The sequence below is a fragment of the Notolabrus celidotus genome, chromosome 1, assembly GCF_009762535.1.
Source record: "Notolabrus celidotus isolate fNotCel1 chromosome 1, fNotCel1.pri, whole genome shotgun sequence".
In the NCBI taxonomy this organism is placed as follows: Eukaryota; Metazoa; Chordata; class Actinopteri; order Labriformes; family Labridae; genus Notolabrus; species Notolabrus celidotus.
Genome location: NC_048272.1, coordinates 32,786,045 through 32,807,377, shown reverse-complemented (window position 1 = coordinate 32,807,377; position 21,333 = coordinate 32,786,045). Strand labels below are relative to the sequence as shown.

At 40.3% G+C, this 21,333-nt stretch overlaps 1 protein-coding gene across 1 annotated transcript in view; it reads left to right on the top strand.

Annotated features, from left to right (window-relative positions):
* The first annotated feature begins 504 nt into the window (after nucleotides 1-504).
* LOC117815319 (ubiquinol-cytochrome-c reductase complex assembly factor 1) overlaps nucleotides 505-21,333 on the top strand; it is a 26,233-nt gene continuing 5,404 nt past the window's right edge. The window contains exons 1-6 of the mRNA XM_034686964.1: nucleotides 505-737; nucleotides 3,285-3,392; nucleotides 5,337-5,444; nucleotides 13,095-13,167; nucleotides 14,614-14,671; nucleotides 14,779-14,887. Of these exons, the coding sequence (XP_034542855.1) occupies nucleotides 663-737; nucleotides 3,285-3,392; nucleotides 5,337-5,444; nucleotides 13,095-13,167; nucleotides 14,614-14,671; nucleotides 14,779-14,887 (531 nt within the window). The 5' untranslated portion in view covers nucleotides 505-662. The remainder of the gene's footprint in view (nucleotides 738-3,284; nucleotides 3,393-5,336; nucleotides 5,445-13,094; nucleotides 13,168-14,613; nucleotides 14,672-14,778; nucleotides 14,888-21,333) is intronic.

Below are 21,333 nucleotides of genomic sequence, written 5' to 3'. Positions count from 1 at the left end.
ATGTGGCCCTCAGGAAGAGTAGCTGCTGCGTTAGTGGCAGCTAATGGGGATCTGAATAAAGGAATAAAGAACATGGTTTCACATTTCTGAAACCTATTCTATTTGTGAAAAAGCAAACAAGGGCAGTTTCACTGATTTATTCACCTCTAAACCACAATGAGCCAGGTCCTTATCCATAACAACAATACTAAGACTTGTCCAATTTGGACTTAATTATTCTAGAGAGGCTGTAGACTCTTAAAAAGAGAGTTTCAGAATTGTTTAACCTGTATCGTATTAATGAAAATAAAAAAGGGAGGTTTCGCTGCTTAAAAAAAATAATTTATTGGTAATTTGAACAACAAAATTATTCCATTTCACATATTATTACTATCTTTGTTTAAATTGTATTTTCGACCATATTTCAATTTGCACCCGCCTATTAACAATAAAAACTAAACCGAACTAAACTCAAGAAATGTTGGATCAATAGGCGGACCTTTTCTGCTGAGCCTCTTTGTCTGCCCGGACAGGATTAGGCGCCGGACAGATTCCGTTGACATTGCTGAGGAGGAGGAGGAGGGGACAGGACTGGCGTTACCAAACTTGAAGGATTCACTGAAGGGAGCCGCAGCTCACTGGCAGCCCGCTTCTTAGCTGTAATATTAGGGTTCAGCGGAGTCATGTATCGGCGGCCGCTGCAGTCTGCCGTCAGAAACTTTGCAAATGTGTCCGCGTCCAGAGCCGCCTACGGAAAGGTAACTACGCGACAGCTAGCGTTAGCTTAGCCTGCTAATAGGATTTAAGCTAAGTAAACTTCCATACATACATAATAAGAGATAACAGTGAACACAGAGAGACTGGAGGTGATAACATAAAGCCAGAGACGACATATATAAGCTGCTGTAGTGGTCAGTTTGGGATATAATCAAACCAACATACCACCATCTTATCAAGCAGGTGTTTTAAAAAGATAAGTTACCTGTGTGGGCTGTCACCTGGTTTAAACAGGTGAACTTGACCCAGCAGATTATCCCTCCAGAGTCTGGTGCAAACATTCAGTAAACTGATCTAGTTCAACTCAAACCCTGAACATATCATGAGCCAACACCTTTAAAGTCAATGTCTATCAAAGGTGAAAACACAAAGTAGCAACATCTGATATTAGAGAGTAAAATAACTCACAGTAATGACTTTGACTTTTGTTTAACACACTCTTAAAGAAGAGGCATGATTGAATACATGTTGGTACTGGTGATGTGAGAGTTCATTTGAAATCATGTGGGAGATATGATGAGCTGATTTTTGGCAACTAGAGGTTATTTAAAATCCTCATGCAGGTGAGTTGAATAAAAAAAAACTAGAACATGATTGAAAAGTTGAATAGCGTCAAATCACAACAAATGTTATCCTAAGACTCTTTACAAACAGAGCAGGTCTAGACTGTACTGTCTCAGTCTGATCTCATCTTAATCCACCATGTACAGAGCACTTTGCAGCATTTAGCAAATTACAGTGGCAAGGACAAACTTTCTTTAACAGGCAGAAACCTCCAGCAGGACCAGACTCATGTTAGACACACATCTGCTGAGCCATGTTGGAGAGAGGGAGAATAAGAGAAAGAGAGATGGCAGCGATTAGACAGACAGTAGTAGTTGTAGCAGCTGGAGTCTGGCACAACCACAGCAGCAGAGATCCAGAGGAACCTACGAGACAAAGGAGCTCAGGGACTCCAAAAAGGTCTATGGTTAGTAACTTTAAAGGGGCAGGTAGAGTTAAAGTGAGGGACAGGCAGAGAGAGGAGAGAGAAAGGATCCCAGTGTGTCCGTCTAATGGTGCATTCACACCAGACGCGAACGATCACGCTATTCACGTGAATCTAGATGCAAGAATGTTTTGTGTTTACTCGCTCTATTTGCGCGAATGACTCGCTCAATTTGCGCGAATGACTCGCTCAATTCGCACATCAAAAGTGCTCAAGAGGTGAATATTCCGAGAGGGAGGGGGGCTCCCACGCCACAGCTGTCTGTTGTCATCAAACAGAATACAGTGGAGGCTGGCTTGACCACAGTAAGAAGGTTGAGCTCGCGGACATTGCTAAAGGGGGCAGAGCTAACTTTCTACTACAACCGATAGCTGACAGACAAAGTTTTTCACAACTCACCACATAATCCTCCTCACTCTCTGTCCTCACAGTGAGCTCCTGTTTATTCCTGATCCCATAAAAACAGGTAGTGTCACAGAGTTTGGGGAAGCTGCACGGTGATCCAATCAAAGTGTCCCATATATTCCAGATGAGGGAATCTTTGCTGGTCCATACGTCACACAACACACGTCACCGGGTGATCTGCACGCTGATTGGCTATCGCGCCACGATAGATTTGCTGGAGTTCAGATATTTCAACTCTCGCGAATTAAATTGCGCTGTATGTGTGAATGAAATTGCGCTGTGCGTGTGAATGCGCGCTAATTTTGGAATGGTTTGCATCATTGTGCACCATGTCATTCATTTGTGCAAATAATTTTATTCGCGCTTGGTGTGAACACACCATAAGACTAAAGCAGCATAACTTAGAGCTGGTCCAAGCCTGATCCAGCAACTATAAGCTTTATCATAAAGGAAAGTTTGACGCCTACTCTTAAAAGTAGAGAGGGTGTCTGCCTCCTGGACCCTGACTGGGTATGAGGAGTATGTTCCCTGCATGTTGGGAGCATAGTGTTTTAGAGGGGTAATAGGGCACTATGAGCTCTTTAAGATACAAAGGTGTCTGACCAATAGGAGCTTTGTAGGTCAGAAGGAGAGATGTGCTCTCTCTTGCTAGTTCTAGTCAGTACTCAAGCTGCAGCATTTTGGACCTTACTAATGACTCATTATATCTAAACTAGTGCTTTTTTCATTTGAATTTAAATAATTATATATATACATAAATAAAAACATCTTTTAAAAATGTGAATATTTCTATTCCAAGTTGAGGAACTTACCAGTCAAGCCTTCTACCAGGAGACTTTAGAGCACTTAATGCTTCCATCAAAAGCTTTGGAGATGTGAGTTCTGTTCCCTGGAGGGCTTAGCACCTGAGTAGTTATTCTTGAGGTTAAATGCTGTAAAATAAAACCAGTTTTAATTGACTGCAGAGTCCTCGATAGTATTAGTACATGACTTCATATTGACATTCAGTTAATCTTGTTTTTATTTATTTACTCTCTCTCTCTCTCTCTCTCTCTCTCTCTCTCTCTCTCTCTCTCTCTCTCTCTCTCTCTCTCTCTCTCTCTCTCTCTCTCTCTCTCTCTCTCCATCCATCCAGGTGTTAGACCAAGAAGCCTGTTTCGTCAGAGCTTTAGCAGCGTGTCAGCTGGCCAGAGTCCCCTCTCCTTGTTTAACACCATGTCGGTCCCTGCACTTGAACACACAGGTAAGAAGACGTGCAGACACTCACACATGAGGTGAAGTAGATTCAAACACACACATGTGGGGCTGCTTTTATCTTTTACTTTGACTGATAAAAACTTGTACTTCAAAATGCACCATGTCAATACACACAAAGGGTTTCACTCATGTACAAGCCTGAATTTACCTTTGATGATTCATCTCCTTAGTTTGTCTTCGGTTACATTTCTTTCATTTATTTGGATGTAAAGTTCAGAAGGATGATTTCCGCTCTCTCAGAAGAGTGAACATAAACTGAAGTTTGTATTTTCTCTTTTTGTAAGATTTGAGGATGGTCCCGTTATTATTACATAGAATAAATCCCCTTTAACCTTCACGGTGCAAGCCATCCGAGCAATGTGCAACTGTTTTCTCAAACCAGTGTGACAAGGCACGTAAACCTTGATGAGAGGACGTCACAGATATACCTGATCATCTGCCTTACAGTTTCATGCTTTCATATCTAAAATGGACAAAAAATAAATAAATCGAGGGGTCTACAAACCGAGTGACAAACACTCTGAATAAACTTGTGTTTACTTCACAATAAAAGCATCCTGCTCATTGTGTCCACTATGTGTTGGCTACCTTCCTTAACTGCTGCTGCTCACACGTTACATAACCAAACAGACGATGACAGCCATACCTTTATTTCTGGAGTTTACCTTTTAATAATGGTCACCAAAAGTGAAGTATTTCATTTAATTTCACCCTTTTTTAGTTTCCGGAAAAGGAACACAGAAAAAGTCAAAAGCAACATGATATTTTGTTCATGTTTTGTTCTACGGATATAGACTCTGTAACTGTAGTCAGAAGTTTGAAGTTTTTATTTTATTATTGTGTGATGTATATAATCATATGCCCAGGCCACATGGGCTTACAAGACACCATCAATTTGTGCAGTCCAGGGTCAGAGCGCCCAGCACGATCATTCATTGTATAGAAACTGATGAAGATAATTATGACAGAATTAAAAATAAAAGTAAAAATGAAGCTCCTTAAAGAGACTATCTTGTCTTCTTTTCAGGGCCTTTGATACAAAATTATCATTGGGAGCTCCTGCGTATGTTGCTCAAGCCGACACTTTGGCTGCTCTTCCCTACAAACTTAGTCTGAAAAATCAAAGAAGTCAAACAGGTCTGGACCATTCCTGAATTTTTGTTCAGGGACATGCTTCAAACTCTCTTCAGTCACTGATGCCTCACAGATCCATCCACACTAGTGTCTCTCGCTTGAGGCTCATCATGTTCAGATTGTACTAAGATATATCTAATAGCCGGTGTGCTGGGGACAAAATCAACAAGACAAGAAGTTTTTACCCTGCTGTTAGAAATGTATCGGCCTGAGCACAGACACGGGCATAGCAGGCCGTATATGCTGTAATCCTGTGCTGCTTTTAGCAATTAGCATCATCATCAGTATAGAAAATACGTCATGGAAAAAATCAGCAAGAAAAGTTACTGAAGGCGTTTTAAAGCCAAACTTCTGCGAACACTAATGAAGGGTAACTGGGGTCATAGTGACTGTAATAAAACTGTCAAAGCATTAAGACAACATGCGGCTTAGAATAGGTCAGTATATTAATTTACTCAACAGCTGCACTGGTCAGTAAAGGCCACGCTCCCCAGGTGTGTGTTGTCATACTGAAACTGTGTGCTGTTGATTTAACAAGAGTAGTAGAGTCTGAGTGGAGAGAATATCAAGCCTGTTTGACAAAGGGTTTCTTCTAAGGATGTGTCACATCTGTCAAGACTGATTCCACTCCTCCTTTACTCTGTTCTCTCACTTTCCTCTTTCAAAACAGCTTTAATCTCACTCTTCTGTCAGTGCCTCTCATCTTTAACTTCTTCTCTCTGTCTCTTTTCTTCACATTCTCTGTTCTTCCATCCTGCCGTTCTCTCACTGTTCTCTTCTGTTTCTCTCCCGTCAGCTCTACAGCGTGAAGGAGACGCCCCAGCACACAGAGGAGGAAGTTGGGGCCTTCACAAAGCTCATTGAGGCCATGGGCTTCACTGGACCTCTCAAATACAACAAATGGGTAAGTGATGGCGGTGAGTGGAAGTTACAGCAGAGACAGTGAGCGAACACAGTGCCCTGACGTTACATTCCTAATGTTGTGGAGGACAATCCATGAACAATGTTACCTTTACGTTGTCTTCACATGAGCTGTAGGTTGAGGAAAGAATGTGATACTTTGATTCATGACTCAGCTGAGTTTATAAGAATCAAAACTTATATATGGCTGATCGTCTGACATTTGATTGAAGCTACAGTTCGAGTTGATGAGCTATTCTGTCCCATTAAATAAAACCACCAGTCTAATCAAACGGGGTGAAAATGGGTCATAAAAAGGTTAAAAATGAGTTACATCAAGAGAATTAGGGCAGATTTTCGGATTTCATGAGTCTTTATAGATATTCTTTAAAATGTAATCTGCTTTCTAGCAGACACTTTCAGAGTGTAACTTAAAAAAACAAACACACACAGGCAGCTAGTTTGATTCGCTGGATAGAGTTTGTGCCCCATCCACCAGTGTTCATTTTGGCAGCTATTTTAGATTTAGTCTTAGTTTTAATCTTAAGAGGAAAATGCCTGTTAGTTTTAGTCACATTTCAGTCTTTTCAGCCCTTTATAGTTTTAATCTAGTTTTAGTAGACGGACACTCAAAACATTTGAGTCTTGGATTTTTGCCAAAACATTTTCTCTCTTTGAAATAACTATTGTAGTCGATCAGATATCAGTATCAGGGATGTACCAAGTGTTAAAATCATCAATATTTCACTATTCTAACACTTTTGCCTGTCTATTATCTTAAGTGAAATCATTGAGCCTGTCCCTGCTAAAAAAGTCGAAAAAAAAAACATTCTTGATGTGATCACTGTGACTGTATTTTGATTTTCTTGGGATGTATTTTGTGTTCATGGCATACAAATGCCATGAACACAACATACAGGGCTGTATTGCACATTTACAACAGCCCTTGAATGTACCTGCAGTGACAGGCGCACTGGACAGTCAGTTCACGGCACTCTGAAATGCATCTGCATCTTTGATGACAAGGAGTTGATCAAAACTCACTAAATGTGTCTGATGTTTCACAAAACTAGAATAAATCAAGCTGAAGACGGGAGCTTTTTATGGCAAATGCAGCAAAAAACGCAAACATTACATAGTAAACAGACGTCCCCCGGTTGTCTGTTTGTCACTAACGCACACCGGGTGTAAAATTCATCAATGAAAATCAGACAGATGCATGGAGGCAGGAGAGCTGAATCACACAGCACTCCTGCTACAGGTAGTGACCAAGCTAACACTGAAATAATAACTCAGCCTGTCACAGGAAGGCATCACTTTTTATTTTCAAAGATTAGATGCATAGCGGGGGAAAATACGGATTTTGAATGTCCGGCGGTTAACAAAAACAAAACAAACGCTCGTCAGAGTTTTTATTATCAGTGATGCACCTTAGCTCATCATAGTCTTGTTTTTGTCATGAAAAAATGGGTCCTTTAATGAGTTTTTATTGCGATTGTTTTCATTAACTAAATGAACACTGCCATACACAAATGCAAAGTCCACAACAAACTGGTACCCGGTTCTCCTGTTGACCCTAGACCACTATGTCTATGTCATCCACATTCTCTGTCTCACTCCAGCTTGATAAAGATGAAGACTAAAAAAAGATAAAGATTTAAAACCTGCATTCTTTTACTTTTGTGCAGCCCTAAGAAGCACAACTCAAACTGTACAGCGTAGATACGGGAGAGAAACCAAGTTCTGACCAGTCCTGTGTGGTTTGGATCAGCAACCAGGCCTCATTCACTTGCTGACTCAAAGTTAACAAGTTGTAATACTCCTGAGGCCAGAGTCAGACCTCTGTAGTTGGTGTAATGTGAACATGTTTGAACATAATTACAGCTACACCTTTACCCCGTATTTAACCTGTTAGTTGAGTTAACACATGTCAACACCCCGAGGGAAACATTGATGGGAGGGAGGAAGAGAAAGAGAGGAGACATGTCTTTCTGACCTTTATCCCTCTTCCTCTATTACTGCTGTGTTGAGTTATTTATAGAAAAATAACCCAGTTATAACTTAAACCGGATTCCACAACAAATGCCTGGTCTCAGTTTACCCCCTGCAGAGAGGCAGACAAGCTCATTCAGTGAAAGTGAACAGAGTGCAAGGGCAGTTACATGACTCTAGTGTGTGTGTGTGTGTGTGTGTGTGTGTGTGTGTGTGTGTGTGTGTGTGTGTGTGTGTGTGTGTGTGTGTGTGTGTGTGTGTGTGTGTGTGTGTGTGTGTGTGTGTGTGTGTGTGTGTGTGTGTGTGTGTGTGTGTTCAGAGGAGGACAGAGGAGCTCTGACCTCTCAGCAGGGAGCCTAAAATATGAGCTGTCACCCAGGAATATTCCTCACTAAATGAAAGCAGACATTTGAACACAACCCAACAAGCCACACGCTACTTTGACATAAGGTGTATATAAAAACAGAGAAGTCCTTTCAAAAAGTTTACACACTTACACAGATCGTTATTAGCACTGGAGTGAAGGTTTGGAGTAGGGCATGAGCAAAGGGTCGTGGCTTGGAGTCGAACCAGCGAGCACTGTGAGATTACAACCTCTGTACATGAGGCAAGCTTCTAATCCGCTAGGCTAGCCGGCGCCCTGAGGCTGCATTGTTAATCAGAAGTCCTCTAGAAGTTTTAGTTAACATTTCTGAAGAAGTTTACTCTTTGAGAAATGATCAGTGTCTTCCCTCTCCCCTAGATTTCACTTCATCCTGTGTGCGTCCTTTTCTGACGATAGTTCTGTGTTTCTGCTGACAGCCTCCTCTGAACGAGTAGTAAACCAGCCTGTTTGTGTTTCACTTCCAGCCCCACTGCCTCCATCAATCAACTGTGATTGATCCTGAACATGTTAACTCTATCACACGTCGCTTTATACTGGACAATGACCGCCACTGTGCCTTCTATGTTTTAATACTTATCCATTACTGCCTTTTAATTTCAATTCAATATTTTAGCTATACTATTTATTCAATATGTAAATATATATTGCATCTAGGGATGTCAACAATTAATCAAGTATGTATTAATTGATTGTTAAGAACTTACTCAAACACATTTTTTTTGTTTCGATTTTCTATCAAACATCATGTGGTCTCATATTTCGTTCAGCTATCAGGGAGGTGTTTTAAAGCTGACATATCATGCAAAATCGACTTTTTAATGGTTCTCTACCTGAAATATGTTTCCCTGGCATGTCTACAAACCCCCCCAAAATGCAAAAAATCCATTCTGCCCCTGTTCTGATTTCTCCACCTTTCTGTAAATGTGTGTGAAACGAGCCGTTTCAGACTTCTGTGTTTTTGTTACGTCACAACAATATTCGGTCTGTCACGGAGTCAGAGCTCGGAGCTTGTTCAGCCCATAGACTGTATAAAATAATACTGAATCCCTCCCCTTTTTTCATTACCTGCACACGTGTGCTAACAAGGAGCTTAGGAGGGAGGCATGCTAGTTGTAGGCTGTCTTAATAAACACAAAGGTCGGTTTTACTCCCCACATCTGAAGATTTGAAGATCTAGTGGATGATTTGTATTTTTCATGGAAAAGTGCTAGCGCCAGTTAGCATAGCCACATAGCTACATGTTCATAGCTGTAGCTGTGTACCAAGACGCACGTCGACATACTGACAAATAAAACAACAAGAAACACAGAATCTGTGACCAACCGTACAGAAAGGTCCTGCTGCCTTTCTGACAGAGGTCATTTTACTCCCCACGTCTGCACGTTTGAAGATCTAGTGGGTGATTTGTGCTTTTCATGAAAAAGTGCTAGCGCTAGTTAGCATAGCCACATAGCTACATGTTTGTAGCTGTAGCTGTGTACCAAGACACACGTCTACATACTGACAAATAAAACAACAAGAAACACTAAATCTGTGACCATTCATTCAGAAAGGTCCTGCTGCATGCGCCTCTCCGTCAGGATCAGATTCTGGATCAGATTTAGAGGGTTGAAGTAACGCGATCTGTGAGCAGCCGTGTATATTCAGCCAACATGTAAACATTAGATCAACGTGCTGGAGAGCTGAGGCCACATCCACTTCCTGAGGGGGCGTGGTAAGAGGGAAAACAGACCGTTCTGAACAGGGCTGAAGAAGAGGGTTCTTCAGGCATGCCAAAATCTGATTTCAAAGTGTTTTTTTGAGCATAAACTTTAAAGACATGTTTTGGGGACCTCTTAGACCAGTATATATTGATGAAAAAAACGTGATATGTCACCTTTAAGTTTAAAGCATGTTTCGATTTGAATCAGCTGAGTAAAGATGTTGCGCACAGCGGAGATGGCTGACACCTGACCACGTTCATATGTTTATTTTTCTCAATAAGAACGAGTAGACAGAAAAACTGCACTCTGTGAGTCTGAAATTTGTTTCTGACAGAACCCTTGTTGAAGTCTGAGCCTCCACTTTTATGACAGTATGTCCATTGAGATTATGACCCTACTCCACACGTTGATATTCAGCGTGTTAAACATTTTGAACACCTCAATACAATCTTTAACTTTTCAATATTGTTAGTTATATACATTGTGTCATGAAGAAAAATTTGATTCAGGGGAAAAAAACGCATTTTACATTGTTTTTGACATGAAAACGTTTCCATTTTTTTTTTTTATGATTAACTGATTATTGATCGTTAACATTCCAAAGATCGATCACAGAAAATACTTGAAATTTACATCCCTAGTTGCAACATTTCCCCCCTGGCTACCTCACTTATTCTGTTTTATCTATTTATCTATTCACTCCATCGTTATTTAGTTTAGTTGAACTCACATCGTCAGCCCTGTCCTTGTCTGTCCTCATGTTGTTGTTTTGTCTTGTTTTTATATTCTGTCTTTCTTGTCCGTGTATTGATTCTGTTGTTTTATTAGCACATGCACCACTTTGCACCTGCCATGCGAGAAATGCAATTTTGTTCAGCTGTATACAAGCTAACCAGATGAATGACGATAAAGTTTGAGTTGAGTTGGGAAACTATAGTATACTTTTACTTGGAGTCCAGCCTGTAATCAGTTGAAATGTTTGGTTTTTCCATTTTAACATTTCATGACTTCTCTGTATAATCGTGTGATATCTCTGTGTGCAGACGGCACTGCAGTCTCATGCCCTTATGTTGCGTTCCTACCCCCTTTCGGTGAAAGCAGTTCACCTGAATTGACAACAGTAAATGAAAATTATGGGGTCTTTGGCAATTTAATTTAAGAAAACAGTATTATGTAAAGGCTGTAATACACATTAAAGTCATGTGATCTCAGGTTATGACACCTCTAGTCACAGGATGAGTTTGTTCGTAGATCCTCATGTAAAATGCACGTTGCCGATCACTGATCAGAAAAGTCTAGTTGATATGGTTTATATTGGACTCTCATTAGCCACAAAATAACATAGTTTCCTTTTTTAAGTCATCAAAATACCACAGACTCCAGAACTTCTATTTACCGCCAACCATTTTAGAAAAAGTGTGGTATTTTTGTGAGAAAGTAACAGACTGCTCTCACCTTGTAGGATAAACTGCCACAAGCATCGAACTTAGGAGGAGATGTCATAATTGTGGGAATATGGGTGCAAATCAATGTGTGGTGTAAGAAGAGGTTCATGATCTGACTAAGACTTCTCTTAGAAACCTTCTTAAGAATTTTGACGATGTAAACTGGTCGCCATATTTATATATTTTTTAATTGCTGTGTGCTTGCTGTCCCAAGCACAGAAATGTCCCCATCACAGGGAACTAAGTCAGTTCAGGATGAGGGGAAGTCTGCAGACACAGACCCTTCACAGACTTCTAGTGAGTCTTTGGTGATAATAACGAGGGATTTTTCTTTCTTTTAAAGAAAATCTTACTCAACATGCCTTCAGAAACACTGCTCTGATAGAAAAACATGCACTCTGTTGCATCACTTACTAAAATGTTACAGTCTGTTGATTGTTAACAAGTCCATAAATCAATAAGGAGATCTGGATGCCTGTTGGACTCGTAGCAGGATGGTTAATATGCAGAAAGCAAACACTGAACCAGGTCATAAAAAGGCAGTTAATATTGTTCAGGGTTGTGACTGTTATGTGCATCACACTCTCGTAGTGAATATGTTTTCCAAGAATTCACACATCAGTGAAGCATAAACATTTACAGCTGCAGCAGGCTTAGTAATGTTGATGGTTTTCATAGAGGTGGCGTGTGTGCACAGGAATGTCTGTCCTTGTGTCGTGTAGCACTTGGCGACACGCTGGCCTGGCAGAGTTTGGCAGCAGCACTCGCATGTCTCTGACCTCATGTCCTGTTTTCTCAGAGGCTTGTGTTGACGTCTGTAGTTTTCATTTCTTCATGGAGTTGTTGCAAGTTAGATTTGCGTAGTTTACTCATGTCAGCCTGCCAGCACCGAAGTTACTGGCAGTACGGCCGTAATTAAAGATGCATATTATTATAAATCCTAGAACGTGGGCTGACACAGGCTGAGAGGATTTATGTAACATTTCTTTGTATTCAAAAGCTGCTGTGTAGAATATGTAACCATGCCTTCATACATCAGAACAGTCTTGTTCATTTGAATACTTTTGTATCTCTGTATATAAACTATAGAATAAACAGAATCAACTATGAGCAGGCTTACTTGTTTTACCCTAAACTGTACAACAGATTTGGCCTTATAGTAGGGCTTGGGAATAAAACAACAACGATAACTGGTGGTATAATTTTTCTCAATAAAAATATAACAAATGTTTTTGATACATTCAAACCTGTCAATATGCCTTAAATGCTAGTTGCCACCTAATGTTAGACAGAAGAAGAAGAAGGCAGCATTAAACAGCCAATCATGTCTCAGTGTAAGAGGTAGGCTGGGCTTAAAGATGTTTGAAGCAGAATGTAAACACAGCTGAAACGAGCGACAGCTGTGAAGAAAACTCAAACCTATCAGCTAAAAGCAGAGTCATTAGTCTAACACTGTGTTGACTCTGCGTTAACTTTTAACTTAATACACTTCATTAAATAAACTTTCAGGATGTGGGTAAAAGAAGAGCATGGAGACAACTTCTGCTGTGCATTTTGAACATGTTAAATGTCCACCGCAACCATAGTACAATTGAACACCGAATAACCACCAATGCATTCACCGTACTGTGGGAAACAATATCACTCCACCCGTAACTTTTAGTAATCTTAAAGGAGAATGCACTACTCAAAAAAAAACCTCTATAAACTGATGCACAGTACACTATTTGATATATCTTTGTTTGTAAATTTAAATCAAATTATGCAAATAACCCCAACCTGAGAAAAATAAGAATCTACAAAGTATAACTTCACAAAATCTCATCTTACATTAAAGACCTGCTTCCTGTTCGCAGCGTCAGAAATGAGGGATTCAAAAAAACTTATCAGAAAGCTAAATCCAGATACAAGCTAACAAACTGTCATCGACTTTCTCTCAGGACCAAAACTCTGAATTTAAATTTAAATGAAATAATGATTTGATATTTATCGTGATAATTATCGATAGAGACTGATATGAAATTTTTCATCGTGATAACATCTTTTTCAATATCGCCCAGCCCTACCTTATAGTTTCAGTATGTATATTAAGTTATGCAACAGATTTGTTCCTCTTCTTGTTTTCACAGAAAATCAAGATTGCTGCCTTGCGGATGTACACATGCTGTGTAGAAAGAGTCAATTATGACGAGTTCTCTGAAAGTAAGTATGGAGCGGCTTCACTGCTGCAAAAGCAAGTACACCTCACTAACAATCGACCAAACATGTTGCAGAGGAAAAGCTAACTTTACAGGAGTCGTTTAAATCTGAACAGACGAAGAAGAAACTGTGACTGTAGGAGCCATTGATGCATTATTTAACGTGTGTTTATTGTCTATTTTTTGAGGTTAAGAATAGGTTATTGTTAGTATATTTGTTGTGATGTTGTTTTTGTCTGTTTATTGGTTCATTGTCTTGTCACGTTGATTGGCAAATAGCGGGTCACATGTTGGAGGCGGGGAAGTTCTACTCATTTCAGCCAACTGTTTTTTCTTTTGTTTGGAGTGGGAGAGAGGGGGTTAGCTGGGTCGCTGTAATTTTTGTTGACCGGTATTTTCTTAGATCACTTTAACCATCTGTTTGTGCACTTTGCAATTGATTATCTTCTTTCGTTAATGAATGGTTAAACTTATTTAACCTTTCATCAGTGATTTTTGCTTTTAGCGCTTCAGACAGTTTACTAGGCCTAACCTCAGCCTCTCAGCCGCTTTTGGCTCTTTGTAGTTGCCACAGTGAATAAATGAACAGATATGTATCTTGAGGTCATTTAATTGTGATGATCTTGGGGAAATTCACTTTTTAAAAAATAGTTTGTTTTAATGAACTTTTAAAACACTGAGATTATTATAAGTATTAAGTAAAGAAATAGAGAAGGATTCATGGACCCAAAGTCAGAGTGATCAGAACATGATGGTAATAGTTCCAAGTGTAATATTGGACAAGATTCATATTTAATTAAAGGTAGCCATGGTGGATCCTTTTCTCCCATCCTTTTCCCTCGCTTCTTTCTGTAAGCGTATGGAATAGGTCATTAGCTTTAAAAGATGTAGTTCTTAAACATTATTAATAAAGAGGCCCGCAGGAGGGCGGCTTTTCTGCAGCCAGATTTTATAAAGCCATTTTTACTTGATGCCGATGAAATCTTTAGTAGGTAGGCGTTGTATTTATGAGTTTAAAGCCAACTCTGAAAATATGATGAAGGCTGTCAGCGTTTGTGTTCGAATGGAGGAGAGAAAATCATTTAAACTAACTTTTTTTTATTCATGCTGAGAGCACATACAGACCTCAGCACTCGTCAGCGCCCAAACACTGGACAGTCAGGCGCTGGCAGTCATTCCAGTCCAAATGGAGTTGATTGTCATTCAGGGACACTGTCACCACCTGCCTGACACATTTATTTGACACTTTACTGCCTGGCACACTGAGACAAACATAAATGCTCACTAATTTAACTCGCACACACAAACTTGGAGCCAGCTGCGTCAGTGATGTGACAAAAAGAAATGACTTTCCCACAGCACAGAAAAGCTGAACTTCTGTTCAACAGTCTAAACATGATATGAATACATAAACCTTTGAGTGTTGTTTAACGCTGTGTGTATGTTGCAGAGTGCTCCCTCCCCGACACACTCAACTCCTGGTTCCTGGTCGCCCAGCTGCACGTATGGTGAGTTACACATTTCTTCCTTACTGTACTCTATCCTTTTTTCCTCTGTCCTTCCTCCCTTTTCCTAGTTTTTTTTCTCCGTCTGATTTGATTCTGTCCTCTGATAGGATGTGTTTGGTTCGGATGCGTCAGGAGGGCAGAGCAGGGAAGTACATGTGCCGTTACATTGTGCACTCCATGTGGGAGGACGTAGAGCAGAGGAGCAAAATCCTGGGGGTGAGTTCTGTTATTGTGTGTCTTCATGTGTTGGCCTCTGCAGAACTTTGTTACCATCAGATCATTACAGAACCACATGACAGCATTTCCCACCAAGAACACATACTGTACGTGCACTACATAAGTCTGCACGTACAGCCTGATGCACAGCATGCCTGTGATAACACACAGGGTCAGTGCTCTCTAAATATAGCACCCTTAGCCTCATTTCTGCACATATGTATGTATGTATGTATGTATGTGACCCCTCCTGAGCCCTGCCCTGTAGTTGGTTGGTTGCTTTGACTGTTTGTCAGTTTGTCAAAAAGAAAGAAAGCAACACCAACTCTCATAATCTGTTTGAAGCAGAGTATTTGAGATATTTCTCCCACAGCAAAGACGACAGCTCGAGGTGATGGCAGCCTGTTCCTGGACAGCCAGTATCAAATATCCAAGCAGAGTCTTTTTTCCATCAGCCGCTCGTTGTTTACAGTTTGTCTGCGGCTGGAGACATGAGACAGAATTGGAGTTGAGGGTCGACATCGTTGACAGCGTTGTTATTCTCAAACATACACAGTTATCCGTCTCAAAGATTATTAAGAGGTTAAATTGTAGTGAGATGAGATCCGATGGGTTCCTGGGTGATTTATCTGTTAAACAGGAGAAAACAGCAGAGAGTCAGTGGATGGTGAAGGCTTTGCTTCAGAGGTCTAAAGCCTGATCTTTAGCATGGACTGTATTAAACAAGGACGTAGTCTCAGTGGTGTCACCCATACGTCTTTGAAGAGTGTTTTGTAGCCTAATCATGGCGGTTGCTGTATAGGAAATGCTGACTCAGCCTGACTTTTGATTGTTCAAACCCTAAGTGGCCACCTTCGCTCTCAAAATATGAAGCCCATGCGGAAGTGTTATAAACTGCAGTTCATCGAGTGTCCGCTTGAGGCTGGCTGCAGAAACACCGGAAACCACATACACACCAATTCAGAAAAGACGATCTTTGCAGCAGAAATAAACATGTTTACAGCCTGGTTCAAAAAACAGTTTAGGTCTGAAGAGCTAATTTCTCTATCGGCACACACTGTACGGGGAGTGAACGATTAATTGGCTTCAAAAATGCCGATGACATGCAGATGAGTGACGTCTAGGATACTACATCCATTCATTATACAGACTATGGTCTAACCACAGGCACAGAGGTGGAGCTGAGGTGGACCTTCAGCCTCCTGGTCTACAAACTGATCCGTCGTTCAGTGTGTAAAAAAAAAAAAGACCTGAGCCAATCAGATGAGACCATTATTTGGACGAGATTTTAAACATGTTTATTCCTGCTGTCCAAATGGACCTAACATGGATGTTAATGGTTCTCCCTTGACTTTTGCAGCCAGCATCCACAGGGACCACAGTTTTTCCCTCAGGCATTGGCTACTTGTCTTACACTAGAGGTAACTGCTTGATGTGAAGTGGAAGAGAACATGAAATGCACCAGAGAATGTTTGTTTTTCCAATAAACAGCGACTTTTATAATAAATTGATGAGTTGCAGATGAAATCCCATTTAATCAGCCAAATGAACATGAACCAGTGTAACTCCAGTCAATCAGCTGTAAATAATGGATCACACAGTTATGACAAATGGATGATTTTGTGTTGGTTTATCAGACCTGAATGTGTGTTTCTGAAGTACAGATGTGAATGCAACAGTGCAGTACTAGCTCTCCTTCCATGTGACTCTCAGCAGCCTCAGGTTTCTGCGGAGTAAAACCGCCTCTAAGTAGGTTCTTTCCCCGACAATAACTAAATACCATTTTGTTAAATAAATATTCATTATTGCAGAAACATTTCCGCTTTGGACTGATGCAACAGTGCATTAAGTTTTATCCGTGACATTGCATGCTACATAGAATGCAGGTTTTGTTTATTTAAAGTTTGACATCAGCATAATTGTGCCAACAGTTCTCAACTAAGAGAGTTTTCTAAATCCCCAGAGAGGCAGCCTGGCTGTGTCCACAAAGCTGTTCTTCTATTCTTTCTCAGCAGAGCAGCTCCAGGAAGTGTCGCTCATTGGCATCACAGACTTGAATCTTGGCTCAGCTCAGAAAGCCTGTAGCCTTCAGAAAGACTCTCTCTTACGCAAATTAAACTGGAATTGACTCAAAGTTCACAGAGTAAATCACACTAGCTACTTGTGTATTTGTAATATTTAACTGTACTGAAGCAGTGGATTCGTTGCACTCTTGCCCTTAAATGTGACAGTTACTGGAAACTTGAGTTTAGAGAAAGGGGGTTGAAACAAACCAAAGAAAATATTTGGATTCATCTTCATTGAGTGTGCTGATATGGACATATCTCTTGGCATTAAACCGACCTGTCCATTAAGCTCCTAAACAGAGATCATCAAAGTTTTAAATGCAAGAAAAAGCTGTGCTGATGACATTTGGTACCCTTCACGTGTTCACTCTGCAGAACATGGAGACTTCCTGAGTCCTGCTGGGAGATACAAGTTAGAATTTGAGTTCAAAGTCCAAAAGACGTCATGGCTCCAACCATATGCTCGCACCTTAAAAATAATTATACAGAAATATAAGTTTAAACAGTGTACATTTTCTATTCCTTTCTTTTCAGAAGTTTCAGAATTCCTCCTCTGGGACATGAAGAAATATTTTTGTTATCATTATAGACCCAAAAAGTTGATCATATAATTTGTCCTAAGCCTGATTTATACCTCTGCGTCAAATCGACAACGTAGCCTACGCCGGAGGTCCACGTAGCTCCCGTACCTACGCAGAGGCCTACGCACGTACCCATGTAGCTGATGTGCACCTCAGTGCAAAATGTAACTACGCGTCAAATCGCGAATTCATGCAGTCTAGGGTCAGAGCGCACAGCACGATCATTTATTGCAAAGAAACTGAGGAAGAAAATTATAACACAACAAAATTAAAATTAAAATTTGCACTACTGAACAAGACTTGTCTTAGGAACTTAAGATATTGTGAGTTCCTTAATCAGAGTTATGAAGTTAATCATCTTGTGTCATTGACATTAGAGCTCGGTCAGGACACTTTGGAGAAATCAGAAAGATTGAAGTGTTTTTGAATTTTTTGAAACTATAAAGAAAAAACTCACACCAGCCACCAAAAACATTTTATGATCACACCACACATGATCATTCTCCGCTTCACACTTCTAATGCAGGGCCGTCTCTGTGGTTGCATAGATGTGTGGCCCTTGCTGCTGTCACCAGAGACAGGGTATCAAACCCATTTAAATGAGATGCGTCTATTTTCTGTCCATCCCTCTGCCATGAAACACACTACCAATCAAAAGTTTGGAAACACCTTCTCATTCAAGGGTTTGTATTTATTTTAATTGTTTGAAAATCATTATTAGATTAATACCAAATACATTAAAACTATGAAAGAACATATATGGAATTATTTAATGAACAAAAAAGTGTTAAACAAAGCAGAATATGTTTTATATTTTAGATTCTGTAAAGTACCCCCCTTTTTCCTTCATGACAGCTTTGCACACTCTTGGTATTCTCTCAGTCTGCTTCATGAAGTGGTCTCCTGGAATGGTTTCTAATGAACATGAGCCTTGTCAAGAGTTCATTTGTAGAATGACTTGCCTTCTTAATGTGTTTGAGACCATCAGTTGTGTTGTTCAGAGGTAGGGTTAGTACACAATGGATAGCCCTATTTGACTACTGTTGTAATCCAGGTTATGGCAAAACCAGATTATTTCATAGTTTTGATGTCTTCAGTATTAATCTACAATGTTGAAAATAATTAAAATAAATAAAAAACATTGAATGAGAAGGTGTGTCCAAACTTTTGACTGGTAGTATATATGCAAGTTCACTTGCAGTTCTTCCTCTTTGATTCTGAAGTCCAGGTTAAATGAATCAGATCAATGACTTGTCTTGTGTCTGTCTGCACCTCAGACTCAGAAGGAATAAACACTGTTTAAATTGAAGTTGTCTGTTCAGATGATGAAGGTGTAGCTGTAGTTTGAGTCAGACATGTCAGGTTTTAGGTCAGGATCTCTCCTCGCCTGGTTAGGGGAAAAAAAACGCTTGAATCCAAGTCCCTTAATACGCTCTCACAAAACAAGCTTAGTGGCGGCTGAACGGTGAGAGAACGACTCTAATTTATGATGATAACCAAGTAGGATGGTTGAACCACAGCTAAGGTTCAGAGGGCCTTACATGTATGAGGTCTTTAGTTTTGCTCACTTTGTTTTGTGTGACAGAAAGAGGTCAGAGATGAGGAATTACACAGTGGTCTGTGAGGTCACTCCTGGTGTGTGCGCCTGCATGCATTGGGCGGAGCGCAGGGGGTACGTGTGTGTGTGTGTGTGTAGCTGTTTTCACAGCTGCGTATGTGAACTTTTGTCAGCATGTGTACATACGTTTATCCCGGTGTGCTGGCACAAGCCTACACATGTGACTGCAAATTAAAAAAACTCAAATCAGTGTGACCCCCAACAAAAAAACAAAAACATCAACTCACAGCCTTGACTGAAATGAAATCGAAACACCCGTCTGCAGCTCATGGTCACCATTCGTCAAACCGCAGAGAACAATTAATACCATTGATCACCTTTCAACAACTGGAGTGCAATAAGATACAAAAAAATACTATAAATGCCTCAATTCATTTTCAAAATACGTAAAACTGTGGGGAACAAGTCGCAGAGGAAAAAGGAACAAATGATAGAGGAGAAAATTAAAAAGAGAGGAAACTAGGAAAGTAATTAAAGCAGAAAAGGAGCCTCAGTTATGACCTTTCTTAAAGGACAAGTGACTCAGCAAACGGATGAACACTGACCTTCTTTGTGAACACAGACTCAGTGTGTTTAGTGTCTGTTTCGTGCTCTCCTCTCTCTCACACAGGTGAGCTTTCTACTCTCTGCAGGCCAAGGCTTAAACATCATGTGGTAACTTTCTGTGTCATGTTTGAGTAAAACACCATCTTTATGTCGATCTGCAGCACCCAGCAGACAAAGACACACAGGGTTTTGAACTAGCTTTACAGCAGGAGCACATGTATTTTTACACACACACACACACACACACACACACACACACACACACACACACACACACACACACACACACACACACACACACACACACACACACACACACACACACACACACACACACACACACACACACACACACACACACAACCAGGAGCATTGATTGGAACTGCTCTTAGGTTTCATGCTAATTGTGGTACGGAGCAGTAAAAACATTGGTCATGTTCTCCATGTTCATAATTACTGCTGCAACCAAAACTTTGCAACGAACACACTTTCTGTTTCTATCCAGCTGAACTGTTGCTACGTCTCACAGGAGATTCCCAGGATTGTGCTTTTTCAACAGCATTATTTTGTTGAATAATTCAACTTAGTGAGTTTTGCATTAACTCTACAGTCCAGGTTTGTTTACTGACATGCAGGGCCTGCTTTCAGAGGTTCATTGGACTAAGGCTAAGGTACAGGTCGTTTTGTGTAGCCTTGATGGTAGCATGGCTCTGTTGGCGGTCGGACAGTCTGTCCACCAACAACTCAAGTATCCCAACAGTGTTGTCAAGACATGTATTCACCTTCAGGATGAATCCTCCTGACTTTGGTGATCCCCAATGAGTCTTACTGTCAAGGAAAATATCTCAACTTGTGCTGATGGCTACATTTAAGATGACTTACTGATTCACATCACCCAGACGGTAACATGGAAGTATCTGGCCTTTAAACTACTTGCCTAATAAGTTTTAGACATGCAGACATGTGGACAAATCCTGTGTTTAGTGGACAGTCCACGTTATCTCTTAAAACCACACAGCTGCTGCCCACTACGTTTAATCCAGACTTTTGTGGCTTCCAGCTGAAGTTCTCTTTTTTTTCTTCGAGTGAATTTTGTCATCAGCTTCGTCATGAAACGTCTCAGGGAGAATTGTTCTGACTTTAATGATTCCAGTCATACTCATCTATGCTTTGGTTTGGCTATAAGCTAACCCAGTGAACACTGTAAATATTATACCTGCTTTACATCTGAATGATGGAGCTGTCATTGAATTCTAAAGGAAGGACATATTTTTGTAGAATATCTTCAAATTGAAGTTCACTCAAGAGAAAGCCAGTGGAATTTTGGACTAAAGATCGGCGGCAAAAAAATATCTAACGACAGAAAATTAAACAGCTGAAGGTACAAAGCTTTTCAGTGTTTGAAGATTCAGACTGCAGCTTTTAAATATCCTCAAACAACCTGTTTTCTTATCTAGCCAGTCATTAGTAGCTGCTGTTTTTGAGACATGTGAATACTCCATGACTGTGGTACTTTTGAGGTATTCGATTTTGGTATTACAAAATGGGAAAATCCCCTTAGCTCCTGTGAAACAAAGACTTCCGGTAAGTCATCAAACCAAAAACCTGTTACAAAAGAAACATTGACTACAGAGT